We start from the raw sequence: 24,626 nt of genomic DNA on the forward strand, positions 1-24,626 counted from the left end.
TCCACCCCAGCTCTTGAGGTACCCTGGGCCCCGAGACCCCCCACACGTGATGAGGGTGACACATGATGAGGCCGTCCCAGCCCAGGCACCACGTGTGAGTGGAGGAGCTGTCTTGGCTATTCTGGCCCTGGAAGATAACAAACAGAAGCTATTCAAGCCGCCCCAGCAGAGGCCCCAGACAGCGTGGAACAGAGATGAGCCAAGCTCCCTCCATGCGCTCTAGATGTTTTTTCATGCCTTTAAATTGTAAAGCAGCAGTAGATGCCTGCGAACACGGCTTTAGCAACACATGCTGAAAATAGAACAGCATGTTAGCAGGGCCCAGAGTAAGGCTGACATGTGAACTGAAGAACGCTTCAAGATTTGGTTGTTACATTTTCCTGTTCCCCACAGCACTGTGTTCACACCTCCACTCTAAACCTGCCCATGCTGCATTGAGGAGATAGCATAGCACACTCCTTAAGAACTTGGGTTTTCTAGTGAAGACAGTCTCTTACGTGAATTCCAGTTTTATAACTTAAACTGAGTGGTCTCAAGCAAATGGCTTAGCCTAGACCTGTTTCCTCATCTGTTAAATGGGAATGACACACATAGAATCAACATCATGCAGTACTTCAGATTAAGTTCAATAATGCATGCAAAGCACTCGGTGCCTGTCATCTATTCACATTTGGTGGTCAATCAATCAAATGGTGGTTGGTGGTGATCCCCAGAGCACAAGAGTCTGATCTTAACTCATCTTTAAATTCAATGTACATTTCAGTACCCGGGACATAGTGATTAATAAAGGCTGTTGCATGCATGACGAAGTGAAACCCTATGTTATAAGCTTTAAGACTGACCTTTTTAACATATAGGATAACTTTGCCTGTAAATTATTTGGAGCCAAGCACTTTAGGGCATTTCTCTACCACAGAGTCCTGTAAGAATCAGGTGTCAGTGGAAAAATAACTCAATTCCATTGCTTTTGGCATTTGAGACCATCAAAGGCTGGCCAGGACCTTAATGACCATCCCTTGCAACCTGTCTCATGGTGCGTATGTAAAGTGAGTGGTTTGCCCTCGGCCACCCACCTGCTGTGGGGACAAGAGCCCAGTGCAGAACTCCTTCCCTGTTATGATGGAGTCCTTACCCTCTTGCTTTGCATTGCAGGGCCATTCGGTGTGGTCAGGACTGATCACTAATCTTTTCTACGAAGGGATGGTGCACCTCTGGAGAGGCAGTGGGAGAATCTGTCGGGAAGGCAAGAACCACCTTGTGGTGCGGGGGCCCTTTATGCATCTGTCCCACTTGTCAACATGACTCTTACACCAGAACAACGACTCATCAGTAAAAAGCCCCTTTTATTAGTAGTAAGTCGGCTGGGATGCAATTTAATTCTTGTGTAATTAAGTTTGGGGTTTCATCCTAGTTCTTGGGGCTTTCTTCTATTTCACTGCTTTCAGGCATAAATGTCCTGTTCCTAACTTATTTTACAGTGTCTGGTGAGACCTAATGATTCTTCTTTGGTTTAGCAAACCCGAAGACACAAAGTATCAGTTAAGTTATATAGTTTTAATTGCTTTTAAGTTTCAAATGAGTGAGACAACACAGATACCAAGTAAACAAACTTAAGGCTTCTTCAATTGCTTTTTTTTCTTGCCTTTGAACTCATAGAGGCTGCTGTTTGCAGCTCCAGTGTGGACAGTCCACTTAGAGCACCTTTTAAATTTAGTGTCAAAACAGGGACTATAGGAAAATCCTGCACTGTTTTCACCTCTGTGTTCTGGCAGCCAATTTCTGTGCATTGCTTAAGATGTTGCTAGCCAAAGAGCATTGTCCAAAGAGTATGGAAAAAGAAAATAACATATTTGTGCAGGTTGGAAAAATTCAAGTAAATTCTTTACTATAAGACCAGCTGGATGATTCCTCTACATTCACCACCACCCCCACCCCCCCCGCCCCTTGCACAATCAGGATTAGTTTCTATTTGTTTTAAAAGATTTCATTTAGAACAAAAAATTCAATTAATGAAATTTTTCTAAGAAAAACAACTACAGACAAGGGCCTGGGGTGGGTGGGTGAGTGGGGAAACCCAGATGTGCCAACTCTGAAACCCACGGCTGTGCTTTCAGATCTTGAAATAAATCTGTTTCCAAGAATGGAGGTTTCTGTTGTTCACATTTATATCTTGAATCATGCAAAAACATCAATGACGTCTTTAGGTTCCAAGTTCAAATCCTTATTTAGGATACTTGAACCTCATATCTAGCACTTACAAGACTTCTGAGATGTTCTTTTCAATCCTGACAGGCTAGTTCCATTGAGAGGTAGGGAGAAGGCAAAGGGAAACTGCGCTGAGCAACAATAGAAGATAATTATATGAATGTTCTGAAGTCAACTAGCTGACCACATTCTACGAGAAAAAATCATGTGGGGTTTTAAGAGTTTAATACACAATTCAGCATTAACACTAGGTCATGTTTAAAAGAAATTAATCCAGACCAAAAATATTTGGCCACTAGGAAAATCAACAGTTTGGCTCAAAATGTAATACTAACAATAAATTACGAGGTTGGTAGAAGTTTCAGGATCCAATCATAAGATTAACCTGATGACTTTCTAAGTGGTGGCAGAAATGACATGGGAAGAATGTAAGACCCATAATAGAACAGCACCTTCTTTTGAGCTGGTAGATTCTAAAGCTCATTTTTCCTTGCCTAAAGTTTTTTTTAATGGTTTCTACTACAGAAATTACTTCTAATTATTTACTTGCATGTATTCACGTATATGCTGTTACATAGTATTAGCAAATGTCAAGGCTAGTATAAGCAATCAAAATTACTATCTTAAAGGAAGTTAAAGGAGAGAGGCTGTTTCTCACCCAGTTGCAGACCGAGAACTTATTTTGGTGACTTCTCAGAAAGAGGCTAAGTGATAAATAGGCATCACACCAACCCCAAGTTGAATGGCCAAACTGCTGATGTTACAGCTCTGATGTCCAATTTCCCCACATTAACTATAGCCAGGGTCAGTCAAGGTCATGTGGGGTGGCTGATTGCACTCCCAGAAGCAAAATTTGAGATCCGATTTCTCACTTGCCACAATTTGCATCATCCAGACATTTTATCCAAGGATCTGATGCTTCAAAGCTGGAACATTTTAGCTCAATTTACCTTTTGAGTTGGCTGCTAGGAAGTTAGGGCCAGATTTGTAGCCTAACATGCATTTTATGTGCCAAGTTCACTCCTGGTTTAATGTTGTTTTTCACTTCTTTACCTAGAATCGTCTTAATCCATGTAAATTTTATCATTGTGGGTGGTTCTGTAAGCCCTCTCTTAAGAATTTTTTGGGACAAGGCAATGAATAAAACACACTTGAGATTACATTTCACTATATATCACAGGCTAATTCAAGTCAAAGACCTCAGAGACTTAAAAAAGTAGTAATAGAGGGACACCTGGTTGGTTGGCTTTGCCGGTGAGCATGACTTTTGATCTCAGGGTCATGAGTTTGAGCCCCACAATGGGTGTAGAGATTACTCAAAAAGTGGTAATAGGGTGAAATATGTTAAGGGGATTAAGAGGTACAAACTTCTAGTTTTAAGTCATGAGGATATAACGTACAACTACGGAATATAGCCAATAATATTGTAATAACTTATGACAGATGGTAACTAGACTTATTGTGGGGATTTTTAATGTTAAAAAAAAGGTAACATTTCTTAGCAAATTCATATTGTCCCTAGGGCAAAATTCAACTTATAAAAATCTGAATTTGGAGAGTTAAAAGTAAATGAAAGATGGATTCAAACTGCCCCAAATGAATGCTCCCAGAAGCTTCTAAAATTCCAGAAAGGTCCATCAAAAATGGAATCATTCAGATTAAAAAAAAAAAAGTCTGACTGGAAAGTTGCTTGGTCATGGCACATTACGGCATACAGGATAACCAGAGGTGGATTCTTTATTTCACAAGTTTCAAGATACAGTACAAAACGAATCTGTACATCTCTCTATTAACAGGATTTGTTTACACAATTATATTACACTTCACCAGCCTTTATACTGTATTTAATTAAATACAAAATAAATTTACAAAAAAGTCTACCATGGTGTTCCTTCCAATGCCAGCTTATGGTCTTTTTAAACTTCTCCTAAATATTGATAGTGGTTATACCTTGATCGTATTGACATTATGATTTCTTTTTTTTAAATCAAAGAGACTAGTGTCAGCTTATGTCATTCCAGATAGGAAAAACAGTGCATGTGAGAGGCTTTCCTGCACGTGACCAGGACATCCTTCTCATACACACAGAATTGGGAGTTTTGCTTCTGTAAATAGTCACTTTAAAATACAAATCATTTTTACTTGGGATATTTTAGGTTTTCTAGAAATACAAAGTGAAAGGAGAAATTTAGCTTCAAGGACTACACACATTTAAAAAATCAGGTAGTGGCTCAGACAATATGGTGTTCAGAAACTATATTTTTCATTTATATGGGAGAGCAATGAGTGAGGAAAAAGATTTTCATGAAAACAGAAGTTTTTTAATTTCTTGCATTCTTCTAGTCATAATATTGTGCAACACATATTAAATTCACTTCCAGAACAAATACTAGCTGTCCTCGGGGCAAAGTAGCCCACATTGCTCTTCTTGGCAGGTAAAGGGGCTGTTTATCTGACACTGTTTGTTTTGAAATGTGCATGTGAAACATTAGTCCAAACCTCTGTAAAGGAAGTTTTTTGCAGATGGAGCTAGACAGTAATACACATGCTACACACATGAAGAGTTGTGGTCTCCATTTACAGGCTTGCATGCATACTTCCAAAATGCTGGCTTGAAGAACAAATGTAAGGAGCAAAGAAGGAGGGAAAAATGAAGCCAAAAAAAAAAAAAAAAAAAAAAAAAAATCCTATACAAAATACTTAAGTTTCCTGGAGGCAACAGCAGCTCCTTAATTAAATAAAAGCATCCGATCATGGTCAGATCACAGTAGAAGTTTCTACAACTTCCCAATGGTACAGAGCTAGAAAAGCTTAGCAGTAAAACTTTCACAAATTAACCTTATATGCACAAGGGTAACAAATCCTCAAGCGTATTAAGGTAAATGATTCCAAAGTTAATCTCATTCAAGTGCTAAAATAATGAATTTTGGGAAAAAAAAAAGGCTTTTACTTTTTCTGTGCCACTGAATATTAACCAAAAATAAGATAAGCCTTACTCAGAAAACAGAAACAAAAATTTCAAATAAAGAAAACAAAAAACCCAAACACCAATGCTACCTTTGTAACATAAAATAGAAGCAAACAGATGGTCTCAAAACTCTGAGAACAGTTGACTAACCACAAACCAAACGCAGAGGAGAATATAAGCCAAGTATTACTGTCGTCACCTTCAAAGGCAGGAAGACAGGCTAAAGGGGTCAGGAGACAGGCTACCACAGAGAAATGAAGCTGCACTCAATCTGCTAACTCTAAATTCTAACATTAAAACTCCTGAATCCCGGAGTTAGTTTAATGTCACTGACATTAACTAGCTTTAGTTACTGTCATTTTATTCAAATGGATGCCATTTGATTATGTAAGTATTGAGCATTATTTTAGGAGAAACACCAAACCCAGTTCCTACTTGCCTAGGTATTATGTCCCATGAACAGAGAAGAAAAAGGGAGCAAAGTATTTTGAGATAGTCGTAAGGACTGAAGTCACAAAGCCATAGAACAAAATTGTTTTAAATACACTGTTCAAATTTCCTGGAGCAAATGACCCAGGGGACAAGCAGGTGGTGGAAACAAGCCAGGAAGAGGCTATGTGGAATATCAGTAATAAAAAGGACAGGGCAGGTAGTGGTAACCTAGCAGGAAGTTTGTTATTGCATGAAGAACACGACTGCGCCTTCCCATCTGGCTTTAGGTAGTGCACGCTGCTTTACGAAATGTCTCTTCAAAGCACAAATGGAGGGAGGTAAAGCTAGAGATAAAAAATGTGGCTAAAGCAGAAATCAAGTGGATGGATGGCAGAGGGAGAGAAAGGGAAGTTCAGTCATCTTGGAGGGTTTTAAAACATTTAAATACATTAAGACAGTTCCTTCGAAATGAAACGTGGCCGCTCCCGTGAACTCTACTCATCTTCGAAGGGTGGGGAGAAGTGGCAGTGGTGAAGACCAATATATTGTACCAACTGCACTCAAGTCTCTCTCTGCGTAAGAGGTCAAACTCATCTTTCTATTTAAGAGCTGCCCAAAGCAACAGGACGCTCTGGAGGGTCAAACTTCCTACCTTTCGGATACTCTCTTATACATATGGTTCTGTGGCCACCTCTTCAAATTTGGAAGCAATTATGTGGGAGTAAAGTTTGCTTACCAGGTTTCTCATAATACTCTAAAACACACACAAAGAGTGTACGACTTCACACTGAAAGCCTTCACATTCATTACAGACTCATTAAATCTAGTTCTAAATATAATCCCAACTTCAAAAACCAAAGTCTTACAACTCTACAGGTAATAAGCTCTTCAAGTTTTCTGGCAGATGAGGGATTATGGAAAAAATAGTAGAAAGGTTACTATAAACAGACTGAGGTCAGGAGGCATAGAAAGCCTGCTCAGATACCAACGTAGTCTCAGACTAGACATAGGCTGGTGAATACCACCATCTGACAATAAAAATACAAATTAGGTTTAAGTTTAAAGTTCTTCATTTGCAGGATATGTGAAGTCCTCGATTTTCTTTGTATTGTTGCTGTGCTCCACACTATTTGACCAGGCAATTCTCAAGTGTCATAGCCTTGATTTTCCTACATTTACCAGTGGGGGAGGGTGGTGCATAGGACAGCTAAGAAAGTGGCTGACTTTCTACTGTAATAGAAAACTGCAGAAGTAAAAATCGACCTGAACAGTATAAACAGGCTTTGGCTTTCCTCAACCACTGAGTTTAATGCATCTTAAATTCTCTGAGTTTTAGTTTTATAAGGGTAGTCACTGTATGCCACATCCTGGCAATAATATTTCAAATCTAAAGAATTCAGGAGGGTGAGATCTGTTCTTTTGCAGTAAGAAATGCAAAGTAAAATCCTGGGAACAAATGCTTCATCTTTCGGGGAAGTGTGTCTATCATCTCTGTAACCCACCCAGAGTTCTTTAATATGGTTTTCTAATTTCTCCCACTTAGTCCATCCTCTGGCTTCTGGATCAAGGCTCTGTATATTCAAAACAAACAAGCAAATTACACTGAGTAAGTGGGGGCAAATTCACATGTTAGCTCAAGAAGTCAGTTCACAATGTTTTATATATTCCATTCCAGAGAAGTGAAGTTCACATCAAACTCTTTAACACGCCTTTCAGTCTTTGAAGGAGAGACGTATGGTAGAAAGTATGACAATCACCAATAATAAGAAACCTCCCAGCCTTCCCTTTTAAAATAACCAATATGTTGAATATGTATACTTGCATGTGGATTGGTAAGTTTCTCAGTTATTGCAGTTCTGAAACGATCTGAAGACTTTTTTTGTTTTTTTGTTTTTTTTTTTACTTAAAAGGCAAGTTCTATTTTCAGACTTCCAAACATGTTAAGGTTAAACTTGCAACTAACTGTTTTTTCCTTTTTACAATGATCAGTTTTTAGTGTTGATGCACAAGACCTTAAAGGTGGTTGATAGAAGAACTTATGCACATTGAGAGAGTGACCGAAAGGACCCAAGAAAGACAGCTGGGTACGGCAGACATTGAGTGTCTCATATGTTTCCAGAAAAAAAAGGGGGGGGGGGCACTGAGAGTTGTTATTCCATACGGTACTGAAACAAACATTCAACTCAGTTTAGGTGAGAGTTACTTATCCCTGAAAATAAAGGCATCAGATTCTAAGCAGCTTTAGGAATTCAATGCTTCCTTGTGCCTCTTCCAGGAGGTGACCACTGATCCGAAGTCCTAAATCCAATGCAAGTGTTCTCCACAGACAATTTCCTTGGTTGTCACTGACCAAGGCTGGACACGGTGGCTGTTACTGTGGTGGCTGCTGCTCTGGTGGCCCCTCCTGCTGTGGTGGCACCGGCCGGGGCCCAGGAGGCCTGGGGACAGGCATGTCTTGGTGCTGCCTCTGCCTGTAAGCTATAACTGTTCCCAAGAGCAGTGCGATGATGGTCATGAGGTAAAGGTCCCACTCAGGTCCCAAAAGCTGGTCCATGTCAAGTTGGGTGAACATATCTCGAATCTTAATGAGAATAATACAAAAATCATTATGATCACCAGAATGTCAGAGAAGGAACTAGGAAAAAAGTTACATTGCAAATTAGAGATGAATACAGAACTTATTAAAGTCACTGGTTTTAGGAACATTTTGCAATGCAATTAAAAAAAAAAGTGGCTTTAAAAGCCTTCAACTGAAACTCAAAAAATAACATGTCTCAGGAACCGAATTTTGTAACAGTAGGTGATACAAAGTGTCTAACAGGGTTCCTTTCCATCAGTAATCCAACCCACTCATTTCCTACCATTTTTCACAGAAAATACTTGCAAGGAATACTGGGGACAGTGGAGAGCCAAGGTGGGGAATGATCGTATCTCAGCACGCCTGTCACCTAGTTGTGACGGCACCCCGCTGAGAAGCCCCGTTCTAACGACAGCAGGGGATTTCACGTCTTCTCTCGTGTAACTGATGATGGAAGGAATTCCAACGTTTAATAGCCGAATGACTAATGCTTTTTAATAGGATTTCACTAAATCTTTAACACCTGAATTTGAACTTAAAAGTTATGTTCTTCATCTATGATACTTTGTTTTAGTGTCACTTAAGAGAAGTCATTCCTGATATTTTCGGACTGCTACCTACCTACGAAGGAAATAAACATGGGGTATAACCCTTTATACTGAAATAAAGTTATATTTAAAATGTCCCCGTAATATATATTTGTAGGTACAGGTGCTAAATTTTTCTGGAAAAAGATTATAAGAAACTATTAACTGTGTTTCCTGGGGTGGGACCTGTGATAGGAGATTTTGTGTTTTCTGTACCGTCTGACTTTCTCACTCTTATCATTCTCTTTTTTAGTTGGAATATCTATGTGGTAGGATTATGGAGCATTTTATTGTCTTCTTTATACTTCTGTATTAAAAAAACAACAAAGATCGAATAATGCATGACCAAATCCTGGACTATAATCAGCAGTTTCTTAGTCCTACAAACTGTGAGAGACAAGGGTCTGCAATAGCCCTGACAGAAACAGCAGGCTGCCATGCTGTTAGCTTTTCAATTAAAGGAACAAGGATTGTTTCCATTACTGGAGGGTACAGCATGCCTGGTTCATGCTATCAAGCAACTATAAATTTGCCATTACAAATGTATAAGCAATCAGGGGGACGGAGTCCGACACCTCCGGTCCTCCAGAGCACCATGCATGGAGGCCCTCGGCAGCACAGGACAGGGTTGCAAAAGGAGCAGCATGGACTCCAGTTACATCTGTGTCACACAGGAGGAAAAGCCCGTTCTGGAATCGAATGCTGAAATGGCGTATCAACCTGTCCTAAAAGATCTTAACAAAAGGTTGAAGTATCCTATCCTGGTCTGGAGTGAATTCAAGTTAAATAGCCTTTGTTTCTGCCTATGTTTTAGGACTTTTGGGGTTAAATACTTCATCAGGTATTATGAGGAAGTGGAGGTAAAGCAAATGTGAAACAGGAGAACCCAAGAGCACCTACCCAGAAATACAGGTAACTTAGGTCAGTAGTTTTGAAAGGAATAGGGAACCCACCTCTTATCTGGGTGGGTTAGCTTAATTAAGTAGTTCAAGGTATTTTTACAGAACGAAGTTCTAGCGGTGTTTTAAACATGTTTTACACCAGCAGAAGAACCTGAAGTACAACAGCCTGGGCAGGTTCTCAGGTTCTACTTCTCCCTTTTTTTAAAAATTCTCTTTTTAAGGGACTGGGCTGAGTCATTGCTGGGCAGTCATCGGATTTACTGTTTACTGAGTTTAGTTAACTACTGTTCCAAATTGCCAAGTGTTGGTCTCAGTTTTCTCTAAACCAGAAGACACTTGCATCAATGAAAACTGCTTTAGCACCTGGAGCCACCATCCAATGCTACTTGGAAACGTACTGCTCTGTGGCTACCTTCACCCCACACCCGATGCAATCTCCTGGTACTTCACCTGGGGGAAAAAGGGATAGGACCAGACACTGGCAGGACACTCCTCCCCTCTCCCCAAACTTTTTAGATACAAACCTCTGGACTGAGCAGCTTACATCATTTGTATTTTAATTACAAGAGGCATGGAGGGTCGCCTGGGTGGCTCAGTCAGTTAAGTGGCTAACTCTTGATTTCGGCTCAGGTCACAATCTCAGGGTCCTGGGCCTGAGCCCCACATCAGGCTCCACACTCAACGGGGAGTCTGCTTGAGGATTCTCTCCTTCTTCCCCTCTCCCAATTCATGCATGCTATGCTAAAATAAATAAATCTTAAAAAAAAAAAAAAAGAGGCAGGGAACACTTACATTTGTTTCCCGTATGTATTGCAAGAAATACACCACACCTAATTTGCATAGTGCTAGGAAGACTGGTACTTGTGCGTCTGGGCTGGCTTCAGCTGCCATGTCATAGAAACGTTTCGCAAGGTGAATATCCTAGAATATAGGCAATAAACCAAAATTCATCTCTTGTTAAAATAAGTAAAATAGTATTATTTAGCTTATACATTCGGGTATCAGTTTATATATTTAGAAGATTTATTTTACTTTTCAAGTTTTCATTTCAAAATTTCCCATACCTAAAGGAAAAACCCAACCTGTAATTGGGTAATATTTCTTTAATTATCTAACTGCTTAATTTTGAAAAATTTAACTGAAAAATTTTAAGATTTAGCTCATGTTCCTCCTGCCTGACATCCCATTTGCTGTGCAGATGCGTTGCATACAGCTGCATCCCTATGCATAACACAGGTCAATCTTAAGATTTCCGGGGGCCACCTCTAAGTCTCATTTAATTTTTCTTAAAACTTCAGTCAGTATAAGCAATTTCTGGTTTCAGTTTGGAACAGTAATCTTCAAACCTAGTAACATGCTCATGATTTCTCAGAGGGTACTTGCATGGATAGTAAACCCATTCTGCGTTTCCCTGCCTTAGACATATTTCTGTAAAAGGTGAAAGAAGTCATTATGAATTCTGGCCCAGACTGGAGTGTTCTGCATGCAGATAAAAGCAGAACGGCACAGTGGGACGTTGTGAAATTTTCATTTTACAACCTCACTTTTTCTATGCCCTGACTATTGTCAAAGAACAACCAAGCTCCAAGGAAAGAATTCCATAAGACACGGGAAAGAAAGGTTAACATTAAAAAGGACTTTTTCCACATAGTTCAATATAAGCAGTTACTTTCAGCTGTTCCCTAAACTATCCCTAGGGTGTGTCATTAGTTAAAAAGAAGGTTCTCTTCTGTTACTAACACTAAAAATATAGTTAGTCTGGTTTTTAAAAAAGTGTAACAAGTTTTTTTTTGGACTGCCAAATTTTTCAAGATCATGGATCAAACTTTATGTGATAACATTGACTTCTGTGCGGATGATTTAATAGGGTGATTAAATCTTATCAATTACATCCTGAATTATTTATTCCATATAATCAATCCTCATTTAGTCCTTAATATTTTTCTAACTGTACTAGATGCTGAATTGAATAGTTTTTAGTAGTATGAATGCTTCTTTCTTTAAAAAATGGGAAGAAATAGGAAAAGGTGATCATAATGTCTTACAAAAACTAATGGAATCATTCTGATTTTTATACATGATTATTCTTAAAAGTTGCATCCCATAGTTCCCTACCCCCATTCTTATCAAAGAAATACTATGCTTTTTATCATAGTCTTTATTCACAAGAATTTATATAAGATATTACAAATTAAATTATGAGAAGGCACACTGATTTTCTCAGCTTCTAATCTATTACAAAAACAGAGTTGTTACTTTAATTTTGATTGCTTTTAGTAAATTATAATGAAGTGTATCCCATAAAAACCATAACTTATGTGCAATCTTTGTGTTAGTCATCAAACACATATTAATTTCATTTGAATTAAAAAAGTGAAGTCAGACTTGTTGACAGAAGCCAAGTCTGATCTGGCTGACTGGCCTGACAACCAAGAGAGGCTTCAGTAACTTGATAACATGGCAGAATCTTCCCCAAGCTGAATGCACTCTGCCTGCAGTTCTAGAGTCTTGATAAAACTATATTCAAGTACCTAATATTAATATAAATGTGAAATATAAAAATTTACATATGGGAATTAAAAAAATTAATATTCAAATGTGGTAAAATAAAAGGCACTTGGACAAAAAATAGTGCATTAGCAAAATGAAAATGAACAACTTGATCTTAAGCACATTAGGTCAATAAAGTGTCTCTAAGTGACAGAGTAAGGAATATAATTAGTTATTTGATAAATCTTGTGCCTTAGAAGATTTATTTTACCTTTCAAGTGCCTTTCGGCACTTCACCCAGGAACTGAGAAAGTGAATGACTCCAGTGACCAGGGAATAAATACATCTTTTGCAAGTCTCTAGTTTCCAACTCCCTGCTTTCAACAAGACTGAAGGGGGACCTAACTAAGTTGTCAGTGACAGATCACTGAAAATAATTTTAATGACAGATCACTCTGACTTTTGGCACATGTTATAGACTAAATGTTTGCATCCCCCCTAAATTTCTTTGTGGAAACTCTACTCCCTCCTGCAATGGTTGGGATTAGGAGGTGAGGTCTCTGAGAGGTTACCAGGATTAGATGAGGTTACAAGGGCAGAGCTCTCATGAATGGGATTAGCATCCTGAAAAGAGTCTCTAAGTGCTTGCTGCTCCTTTCCTGCTCTCTCCTCAGGTTAAGGACAAAAGCCAGAAGACAGCTCTCTCTGGCCCAGGAAGCAGGGCCTCACCAGACACCAAATCCGCTGCCACCGTGTACTGCAACTTCTCGGCCTCTAGAACTGTGAGAAATCCTGTTATTTAAGCCGTCCAATCTATGGCATTCTGTTACAGTAGCCCAAAAGAGACAGCATGTAACTCTAAAGCAGTTTAAAGAATTAAGTGACCTTGCTATAAGATTCCTCCCTTTCGTATATACTTGTTTATATGAACAAGATTCCAGTCATATATTTATAAAAATGAAAAATGAAATTAATGCTAAATCTACTCAATGATGCTTAAACTAATTTTTAAAAGATGCTGCATTCATCTCATTAAATGATGCATTTTCAGTAATCACAAAAGTAAAATTTTTGTGAAATTTGTAGTATTATGTTGATTTATTCATCACTGTATTGATAATTAACCAACTATGACTAATAATATCTCATGAACTTTTCTTAACACTTAGAGCCTATAATCACAGGAAATAAAATTTAAAATTTGAATTTAGTACACTTTGTTTCAGATAAGTATGATCAAATGATCAGTAAAATATCTAAGCACTAAAAACATTACATTAATATGGGATGCTTTGGGAATAATGGACTGAAAATATGAATTCAGGAAGAGGGGTGCCTGGGTGGCTCAGTCGTTAAGCGTCTGCCTTCGGCTCAGGTCATGATCCCAGGGTCCTGGGATGGAGCGCCACGGCGTCGGGCTCCCTGCTCAGTGGGAAGCCTGCTTCTCCCTCTCCCACTCCCCCTGCTTGTGTTCCCTCTCTCGCTGTCTCTCTCTGTCAAATAAATAAATAAAATCTTTAAAAAAAAAAAAATATGAATTCAGGAAGAAAAGGAAAAGATACCATTTTCATTTAATAAATTTGCTGTGTATTTAAAAAATTAATAATGAGGGTATTATATTAAAATTTTGGTATTTAGAGTAATTTAGTCATTTTTTATCAAGTGTTGGTGCTTAAAATAGCTAGAATTTAGACACTTTGGGGCTTATGATGATAATTTTTAATGTCAAATTAAACATGTACGGGAGAACACACAGCTTTTCAAAATCCTCTTCAGGGCACAGAGGCAAACCACAGGTCTGGAGAATGTTAGACTGTATTAGGAAGGCATGAGACTCAGAAATACGTTTATCAGTCGCAAACACCTTAATTTACTTTGGAATAATTTAGAAACAACAGAATCTGGCTGAAGATGGACGGACAGTTTCTCAAGCGAGGAGTTCCCGATCGCGGCAGCCCCGCATTTCCATTTCAACGAATGTTCCTGGCTTGCTATCGTAAGTGTAGCGGAGTGTGTCTGATGGCGAAAGAGATGCGAGGATGGGCTTGTGAAATACTGCAGAACCGTCGCATGACTTAGTACCTGGAGTGGGCGCACGTTCCGAAGAACGCCTGTTTTCTGCAGAACTGCGGGCGGATCCCCCCGCCGGCTGCCGTGCGGACACCGCTCGGGAGCCACACTCACCTGCTTGATGCCCAGCCCCTTCTCGTGCATGTAGCCCAGATTGAACATGGCCTGGGCGCTGTGCTGCTGCTCAGACGCCAGGCGATAGTGAATGAACGCGGTCTCGTAGTCGACGTCGGTGCCAAAGCCATAGAAATGGTAGTCTCCAAGCTTAACTCTGGCCACGGTATAGCCTGAACAAAATGAAATGCAGAACCGCCGGCAGGTCAAGCGTGCTCACAACAGACCAAACCGCTGCTGCTCCTGCTTGCGTGCTTGCAAAACACGGAACTTCGATTTGTAGTGCATGAACTTCACAACGAACCCTCAACCAAGCTATAAATGCAACAAAGACTCAAACTAGAGGTGTTGCTCTTCTGAGGAAGGCTTTGTAACAGTCAGGGGGGTAAAGCAAGGTGGGTGGTAATCCCTACTTCAGGGTAACACTCCTCAAAATGGGCATGTTCTAGTCTACCTGCCATTTACACCGTAAAGCAGGAGTTCAACGGGCCCACACGGTTCAGGTTTGAAGAAGGGACAGCCAGGCAAGGTTGAAAGGAGCGTGTGAGAAAGAAAGACTCAAAAAAAGGGCTTTTAGACTAGTATTCTATTATATATTCTATTCGATTCTCATTTTACACAGAACATGGGCCTCACACTAAAATCAAAGAGTAAACCATAACATGATATAAATGTCCAGTACAAAGACCTCACAATTCAATTTAGAAACCCAGAGACTAGAACTGCCATTTTAAAAATAAATAAATCATGATGCAAACAAGTTAAGCAATATTGTGGGTCTGTCTGCCTAATTTTAAGTTGACGAATGACATTATTTAGTTTTTTGTGGGAGGTAAGAAAACAAAACGGAGACAGTAAAGAAAGGTCCCGGGGTGAAACTCTTCCCCAGAAAGTAGCGGTCACTCACCTTGAGAGGCGGCCCTGTTCCAGTGCAGCAAAGCTCTGGGGTAAGTCTCGTTCTCCCCCACAATGGTTGCTTCCCCTATGGGGACGATGAAGTATATACAAATCAGGCACTTAAGAAAGATAGGCACTAGACTGTTAGGGTTCATTTATAAGCCAGAGTGGCTATGTAGAACATAATTTAAACAAGAATTGGGATATGGCAAATATTAAATGAAAAAAGCACTGTATTGACATTAAACTAGTATTAGAATAAAATACCAAGTTCAAAGGAATCACTGCCTCTATCCAGGACACACTACTTCCCTGCAACATGTTGTATCCACAGAACTAATAAGGAGACTAACTACTGAGCTGCTTCTATGGACCTACGTACTGCTGGAAAAACAATGTTGTTATATCTGCTGTATTTTGGAAGATGGATTTGTGAAACGAATGGCAAAGCGATTTCTACTGTCAACTCTAACATGTAACACTAACTTGGCTGGCTTAGGGAGCTGAGGGAAATTACTCACGTGTTGTTAAGGTCAATTTACAACAATAAAGAAGTTTTTCTCTGTGCCTTTTCGCTTTAAGCATGAACAGGTGACCCGACGTGAGCCTCTGTATTCTAAAGGCAAGGCAGGACGGCAGTGAACCTTACTCTGATCGAGAATGAAGGCTGCATTGCTCTGCGCCACTTCGTAGCCCTGTTCGGCCAGCAGGAGGTACTGGATCACGGCGGCATTGTAGTCGCCGTCTTTATAGCTGTTATAGGCCATCATAAGCCTCTCGGACCAGCGGCCTCGTTCACAGACGTTCTTAAACAACTGGGAGAACAGGGGGGAAAAAAAACCCGTAACAAAATAAGGAACATATCCCAGAAAATCAGTTTTGCACTTTGGCTATAAGTGACTGCGGGGTTACCTCTCTGCATCCCTGGTAGCTTTATTAAATACATACACAAGTCTGGGATTTTATTTGAAGTTTTCAGTTAGTCTTTAGAAGAGGTTTATAAAAATAACAGTAAACAATTATATACCATTACCCTTGCCAGGCACTGTTCTAGTGCTTGCTTTATGTACAGTAGGTACAGAGTTTCCCTTAGAGCTCCCATGAGGTCATGGGGGCCACTCCATGAGGTAAGTCCTATTAAATAGTGCCCCGTTTCACAACCAAGGAAACTGAAGCACAGAGCAGTTTGGAAATTGTGCCAAGCATTCATCAAATGCCACTGTGAAGTGCCAGTTATGAAAGAGCTAAAAGGAAAAGCTCCCTTTGGGAGACATCAGCATTCCCCTTTACAACATTCATTCAACACAGACTTTTTTGGTGTTGTTTCAGATGCTTTCTAGGTGCTAAAGAAACTGCAGACACCACCACCTGTCCTCATAGATGCGGATTCTAGTGGGGAGAGACACATGAGATAAAGAAGCATGACAGTGACACACAGGCCCTGAGTCTTCCCTCACTGTATCAAAACTAATAGGTTGAGTCTGTTTCTACTTGAGAAAAAATCATGCAAAAAAAGCAGAATTAAAACGACAGATTTTCCTCTTGAGAAAATTAATTTCCTGTGTACAAGTCAGTAGAAAAGCCCTTACCTCCACTGCAGTGTGACACGATCGCATCACACCTGTGCCGCTGGCGTGCATCTGGGCTAGGTTATAGAAAGCCAAGATGTGGCCTCCCTGAGAAGCTAAATTAAAATACTTCAAGGCCTGTTTATAATCCCTCTTGACTCCAATGCCATCTGTAAGGAAAATCACACGAGAGGTCAGAAATAGTCTTAAAGAAGATTTAGCTGAAGCACCAGAGAAGCCTTAAATAATGAGTAAAATCAAATGAAATTCAGAATTCTTACTCAGGAAAGATGTGAATCCTACTAATGCAGTTTAGTATATTATACAGATTAACATAATTTACAATGAAAAACAAGATGCACAATCATTGAATTGGGAGAATATTAATCAGCCAGAATGCGAGAGCTCTCATTTATCACAGTGGCATCTGGTGGAAAATTAGTAATTTAGCTGTCGGTATACACAGCGTTTAATGCCAACGTTACTTACTATAGTACATAGAGCCAAGCTGCAGTTGCCCATCCACCCAGCCTTGTTCAGCAGCTTTCTGGAAATACTTTAGTGCCAGATCATAATTCTGTAGGAAAAGAGGTCACATGGTCACACGATGAGAAAACTCAAAAGGTTGATATACTCAGAAGTTAGTCATTCATTAAAAAGTTAAAAAAACACATATAAGATATTCTCAAAGAGCCATTAAAAAGACTACCTTCTAATTTTTTTATAATATACAGATGGTAGTCTATGTCACAGAGGAGTTAATATATTTAAGACTGTGAACAATCTGTATGTTCACTCTCAGAAAGCCTACACAACGCTAGTTCTGGTTCTTTGGAGAAACCTTGGAACACAAGACCAGGACTTAAGAAACACTCTTATCTTTCCTATTAACCAACATATCTTTTTTAAACTTCAATTTTTCTAACATTAAAAAAGGAAAATTATTTTCTCCTTATTCATTCTTTCCCTGTGTAGCTTATCAAGCACTATCTGATTATTAGATTTCAAATATCATAACTATCCTCTGAGAAAAATTAAAACAAAGATCACTACTGAATTTTAGTGTCCTAAAATGACTAGAAGGAATCAACTTGAGAACACACTACTGTCTTCTGTGCCAGGGAACACCTACAGATTGGAATCCTAAACCTAACTCTTCATGGCAGGCCCAAATTAAATACATTTTACTTGGAGAGATCATAGAGAAGAGGGCAGCAATGAGAATCTCGGGGCATCCAACATGAGGAAGTAGTACAGAAGAATGAGAAGCAATGGCCTAGGAAAACCAAGAGAACTTGCAGAATTCCAGGGAAGAAAGAGTTCAAGTGACATAGAACCAAAAAGTCAATAGGAGTTGACATTTGGGAAGTTACTGGTGACCTGCATAGAGCAGTTTCATGAAGCAGAAGCCTGACTGCTGAGACCTGAAGAGTGAGTGGTGGCCACTAATATAGTTCATTGTTTGGAGAAACCTGGCTTTGTAGTGACGGACTGGAGAGAAGAGAGGTAGTAGCTAGAAGGGCAAAGAATAGAACAGAAAGCTTTTGTCCTTCTAAATGGGAGGGACAAGCACTTTCTCAGGCTCGAGTGAAGAAATAGGGAGGGAGAAGTCTTGGAGAGATGGAAGCATAGGTAGGGCAGATAGCACAGACAGAATGAGAACTAGCTTCACATCTTTAGCGGAAAGTGTCAGAGACAGAGCCATTCGAAGAAGGCAGTTAGTATGGAGGGTGCTGGGTACTCAGAGAACAGGAAAATGTTCAGCTCTAGACATAAAGGAAGGATTTCAACCCGGCTGGAAGCTAGCTAGTTAAACTTCCCTACCTCACCAGCTGACTGCTTGTTTAAGTCAGAATGTTAAGACTGAAAACTTACAACTTGAACTCCTCTCCCATAGAGGTAAGCCATTCCGAGTCCACTCTGTCCGACTGGGTTTCCCTGCAAACCAGAGACAAAAGAGGGAAAGGACTCATTAAAAAACAAAAAAAAAAAAACCCCAAACAGCCAAGAATAAATGACTACCAAAGAAATGAGTTACAAGCATATTCAAAAAATGTCTTTGCATTTTTTCAATTCAAAATTCTCCTTCCCAGCAGGCTAAATGTAATACTGACTTTCAGAGTATTGGTGGGTCTTCAGTAATTTGCTGAAAAAGAGGAAACAGTACATTTATCTAGAATTAAATTTTGGTGACTTATCTTATGACCATCTGTTCCATGAGTTTATGATAGAACACATGACTAATGTAGTTCTTCTTCTTAAAATTAAAAGTAGGTCACTTTTTGGGTAGTTTTTCATTGGTAACTTCCCTCCCCAATAAAGAAGGAAGATGCCATGGTGGAAAGTCAACCACCATGTAAAACAGCAATATTGGGACCAGGTGGCAAAATACACTTAAGATTACTGGAGTGTCACAGAACAAAGATAATCATTGTTTTGAGACCTGAAAGAGAAAAATCCAAAATTCAACCTAAACTTGGACGGACAGGGCCATCTTTTAAAAAGTGTCACAGCACTCCCTTGGGAAATACTCAACTGACATTTGGAACTGAAGTGGTATGTAGCTGGTGAGGAGAAAAGCATACACAATGGAGGCATATAGGGTCTTAAATATTCATATGTAGTTTTCTCTGGGCCAAAGAAAGCCTAAGTTTTATATTTATGATTATCGAAAGTACCCAGTTATGTAAGTTTTAAACCTCAAGTTGCAAAACAAATAGGGCAAATTATAATAACTCTCAATTGCATTACTAAAATCAGTATTTCCCTGATGAGGAAACTTCTCAATGAAATTGAAACAGAGGCTTAATACTCAATAATTTGTCCCCCCCCCCCAAATAAATTACTTTTTACTGGAAAGTTTTTTTTTCTAGCCAGTCCATTCCCATGAATCACATTTACATAAGTGCTTTCAATAATTTGAGGCATGAGTTGGTTAACACTAATCTTTCAGTATAATAGACTTATTTATTAAAATAATAATAATATGGCACATATTTCAATACACTGAATCATGAGGTCTTACCATGTCAGCAGCTTTCTTAAAGTAGTGAAGAGCTGTCTCATTACTCTGTGGTACAATATCACTTCCCTCTGAATACATCTGGAAAACAGAGCCTAATTTTATTAAGCACTATACCCCTCTCACCTATAATGTATTTCTCTCTCATCTCATTCTGGTTTTTGTTAGATATCATGAAATCTTTGAACAGTTTAAAATTCCCCATATGACATTTTATTTTATTTTTTTAAAGATTTTATTTATTTGAGAGAGAGAGAATGAGAGAGAGCGAGTACATGAGAGGGGGGAGGGTCAGAGGGAGAAGCAGACTCCCTGCCGAGCAGGGAGCCCGATGCGGGACTCGATCCAGGGACTCCAGGATCATGACCTGAGCTGAAGGCAGTCGCTTAACCAACTGAGCCACCCAGGCGCCCCCCATATGACATTTTAGATTTAAAAGCAAAACCTTAAAAGTAAAGAATAGTATTATATCTTCTTTGCCATAACAAATTTGACTTTTTTACAAATGTGAATATATTAAAATCAGTTCATAGATCAATCTCAGGGGAGAAAACCTTTAACTCAAGGTGAATCTTTTCTCTCACTCTATCCCAGGGCAGTCAAATGGTTGTTGAGTTGCTTGGGGTCAGTGCAAGAGAAACGGGTGCTGTTGGCAATGCCCACTTCCCTCTCTCTTCCACCATGACTTCCCTCAGGGTAAGATACAGGATAGGTCTTAAGTTCAGGAAAAGAAATAACTAAAAGGTTATTTTAAAAGGTTTCAAGCACTGAATGATTAGAGTACCAGGTACAGAACATGATAAAATGGCCAAGAGAAAGAAGAACAGAATGACTGAGACTGTTTTCATCCACGTATACATTAAGAAAACGGAAATGGAAATCTTTTTTTGAGATAGGGTTAATTAGGAATTCAGAGCAAGAACTGAAAGGGCTAGAATGGAAAGTTCTTAAAGGCTTAACAAAAACAGATGGGGAATACTAATTTCGATGCTATAATAGTTGGGATGTCTACATGTACGGTTCTCAGGCCCCAAATAACTGGTTGTGATTATGTGGCAAATACTGATGAGATTTTTTTTCTATTTGTAAGAACCTTTGTGACAGATTTATTCTACCTGAGCATCCTAACCTTAGGATTTGGTTATGGATGTAAATATCCACTGATGTATACTGTATTTGTTTTCAAAATAATGAAAAAGGAAGTTCTGAAACGGTGCCATGTCACATGGAATCTACTTGTTAGGTCTCCAGACTTCGGTGTTTCCTTGCTTAGAAAAGAACCACACTGACAGGTGAGTGATGGCTGTCACACTGAGGATGATTAAAGCCTGCAGACAAATGCTGACAAACTCTAGTGGCCTCTACTCAGCACAGAAGAAAACAGGCAATTATGACAGACTTAGCAAAAAAAAAAACTACTGCACAGCAAAAAGAAAAAAATCCCTCATTATTGTGTATGATACACACAAAGTAGGAGCTCAGTGATAGCTAATTTCAACAGAAAATTAACATACTGATGAGGAAATGCTGTTTCCCTTATGTTACCTAAGAAAATGCCTCGAAATCACTTACCTTACCACAAGACACGATATCCTTGTATTGGAAATTTTATTTCCAGTTTATTTTTGGTAAACTGTAGATTGTAACTACAACATGTTTATTTTTTTTTAAAGACTTATGAAAAATAGAAAAAAATTTTATTTTTGTTGTTTTTTTTATTATGTTATGTTAGTCACCATACAGTACATCATTAGTTTTTGATGTAGTGTTCCATGATTCATTGTTTGCGTGTAACACCCAGTACTCCATGCAATATGTGCCCTCATAAATACCCATCCCCCCACCCCTCTCCCCTCTAAAACCCTGTTTGTTTCTTGGCGTTCTTATTCTCTCATGGTTCGTCTCCCGCTCCAATATCCCCCCTTCATTTTTCCCTTCCTTCTCCTAATGTCCTCCATGCTATTCCTTATATTCCACATATAAGTGGAACCATATGATAATTGACTTTCTCTGCTTGACTTATTTCACTTAGCATAATCTTCCTCTAGTCCCATCCATGTTGATGCAAAAGTTGGGTATTCATCCTTTCTGATGGCTGAGTAATATTCCATTGTATATATGGACCACATCCTCTTTATCCATTCATCTGTTGAAGGGCATCTCGGCTCTTTCCACAGTTTGGTTATTGTGGACATTGCTGCTATGAACACTGTGGTGCATATGTCCCTTCTTTTCACTACATCTATATCCAGTAGTGCAATTGCTGAATCATAGGGTAGCTCTATTTTTAATTTTTTGAGGCACCTCCACACTGTTTTCCAAAGTGGCTGTACCAACTTGCATTCCCATCAACAGTGTAAGAGAGGTCCCCTTTCTCCACAACCTCTCCAACATTTGTTGTTTCTTGCCTTGTCAATTTTTGCCATTCTAACTGGTGTAAGGTGGTATTTCAGTGTGGTTTTGATCTGAATTTCCCTGATGGCTAATGATGATGAATATTTTTTCCTGTGTCTGTTAGCCATTTGTATGTCTTCTTTTAGGAAGTGTCTTCTCCCCATTTTTTGACTTATTTGTTTTTTGGGGGTTGAGTTTGACAACATGTGCTTATTATGCAAACACCTCTTGCGATTATGTAAAACAGTCACAGAACATACAGTACCTTTCCCAAGAAGGCCATCGCATGTGAATTGCCAGCATTAGCTGCTAAATTGAAGTAGTCAAATGCTCTCTGTGAGAAAAGAATTTATTAAAATAATTAGTTTTTACAGAATCTGCCTTTGGCTTTTAACCAAAATAATCATTTCGGAACATTTAAAAAATCTGGTAATATGGCAGTATCTCAGTTTAAATAGCAGCATGACATCTCTTGGTTGCTCAAGGTACCCACCCCTCTTCACGCCTAATCCACCACTGAATCCTGTAACTTTCACCACCAAATTCTGCTTGAATCCACCCATGATCCTCCACGACCACAATTCTAGGCTAAGTTACATTATCTCCCCCGGAACTTCTGGAACACTCCCCTACTTGGTCTCCTGCCTTTAGTGTTTGGTCACCCAAAGCAACAGTTCAAAACACTTAATATGCTGGTCCTTACAGCCCCTCGAAGTCTTGCAGGGGCTATACTGGCGTGATCAGACACTGTTTACCTCAGTACTGTTCAGCTTGCTCTCTGCACTCTGGTCCTTCCTGCCTCAGGACCTACACACATACCCCTCTTTCTGGCCTGGAATGATCTTACCTCCAGGCTCGACTTAAATGTCATCCATTTCTCCTCAGAGACAACTGCCACCTCCCACTTATTAACCTGTTATGGACCCTTTCATTCTCCTTAATAACAATAATCACAATTTATTACATGTCTGTTGGTGTGATTATTTAAAAAAATACCTAATATTCTAGTTCTATTAAACTTGACGCTCTGTAAGGACAAAAAGACCAAAGCTATTTTGTCTAGCATTGTATTCTGAATGCCTAGCAGTGAATAGGCGCATAGCAGGCACACGAACTATTGATGAATTAATGCAGTTATATACTGGGAACTCCTTTTATTCTTTCTGAGAAGCTGGTGAAAAAATTTATTGTTGTGTAGGCATTTCACAAGTAAGCAGCATACACCAAGGATATCCCAAAACTTGTATAAAAGGTATGCAGCAAACTTGTCATCCGGAATTATCTCACCTGACATTTTTATTAGCCAGTTCATCTGGCCTAATGACATACATTTGAATGACCTAAAGATAATGAAAGCAGTCAAAATGCCATCTGAATTAAAAAAAACAAACCATGGGTATTTGGTATAGTTTTAAGTGACAAGTGTATTTTATGATCTACTTCTTAAAGCTGATGAGATATGGAAATGAAATAACCTTAATTAGAATGTTTAACTGTTATGGCAGAATAACATTTATCAAGAACTCATTATGTGCTAGGCATCGTCAGGTGCTGGGAATAAAGTGGCAAAGTCCGTGTTCTTTTGCAACTTAAGTTCTAGCAGAGGAAAAAACTTAATTACATAATTGGCAAATTTACAATGGGTAAGGGCCATAAATACACATTTTCAGAAATTTTAACTGTGGTACATGACCTATTCCTGGAGTGGGGTTAGGAGACTAGAGAAACATTTTAGGGGAAGAGATTGGAGATGAATTCTGGAGGATGAGTAGGAATTAGCTACGTAAAGAAAGGAGGTGGGATAATATTCACTCTAGACAGAGGGACTAGCATTCCAGAAATACTGAGATAGTTTCTTCATATTTTCAAAGACCTGAGAAAAGGTAAATGTGCCTGTGACTCAGAAAGCAAGGGAAGGGAAACAGAGACTGGTACAAATCCTGGAAATCATGTTAAATAAAGGTTTTGGTTTTTAAGCAACTGATAATCACGGACCACTCGAGTTTTAAGCAAGGGAACCACAGAATTAGGTGTGTGGTTTACAAACATAGGCTGCTGCTTAGGAAATGCAAGCAGGAGATGACTACAAGTGGCAGGTGTACTGATGGATACAAGGGAAGAGATGAGCAAGATTTAGGGCATAAAGCACACAAAAGCTGGGTACAGATCTGACTGCTATAGTTGTATACTCCTAATTTCTCACAAACTCAACAATGACTTTTCCTCGGTTCCATGAAATTTTTTTTTTCAAAGATTTTATTTATTTATTCATGGGTGGGGAGGGAGAATCAGGCTCCCCAAGGAGCAGGGAGCCGGATGCGAGGCTTGATTCCAGAACCCTGGAATCATGACCTGAGCCAAAGGCAGACATGTAACCAACTGAGCCACCCAGACACCCC

At 39.3% G+C, this 24,626-nt stretch overlaps 1 protein-coding gene across 2 annotated transcripts in view; it reads right to left on the reverse strand.

Moving 5' to 3' along the window:
• Positions 1-3,924: 3,924 nt before the first annotated feature.
• Positions 3,925-24,626, reverse strand: part of SEL1L (SEL1L adaptor subunit of SYVN1 ubiquitin ligase) — a 56,640-nt gene continuing 35,938 nt past the window's right edge. Inside the window, exons 12-21 of one of the 2 annotated variants that reach the window (XM_064571444.1) lie at positions 22,493-22,561; positions 19,837-19,914; positions 18,687-18,749; positions 17,301-17,388; positions 16,833-16,981; positions 15,893-16,058; positions 15,254-15,328; positions 14,347-14,519; positions 10,465-10,593; positions 3,925-8,186 (exon numbers count right to left, since the gene is read on the reverse strand). In XM_064571444.1, the coding sequence (XP_064427514.1) occupies positions 7,977-8,186; positions 10,465-10,593; positions 14,347-14,519; positions 15,254-15,328; positions 15,893-16,058; positions 16,833-16,981; positions 17,301-17,388; positions 18,687-18,749; positions 19,837-19,914; positions 22,493-22,561 (1,200 nt within the window). In that variant the 3' untranslated portion in view covers positions 3,925-7,976. Of the gene's footprint in view, positions 8,187-10,464; positions 10,594-13,438; positions 14,179-14,346; positions 14,520-15,253; positions 15,329-15,892; positions 16,059-16,832; positions 16,982-17,300; positions 17,389-18,686; positions 18,750-19,836; positions 19,915-22,492; positions 22,562-24,626 lie in introns of those variants that run through there. The other variant, XM_064571445.1, reaches the window with a different exon arrangement.

The sequence above is a fragment of the Mirounga angustirostris genome, unplaced genomic scaffold (assembly GCF_029215605.1).
Source record: "Mirounga angustirostris isolate CCGP_5_RB_7025 unplaced genomic scaffold, mMirAng1.0.hap1 SCAF_9, whole genome shotgun sequence".
In the NCBI taxonomy this organism is placed as follows: domain Eukaryota; kingdom Metazoa; phylum Chordata; class Mammalia; order Carnivora; family Phocidae; genus Mirounga; species Mirounga angustirostris.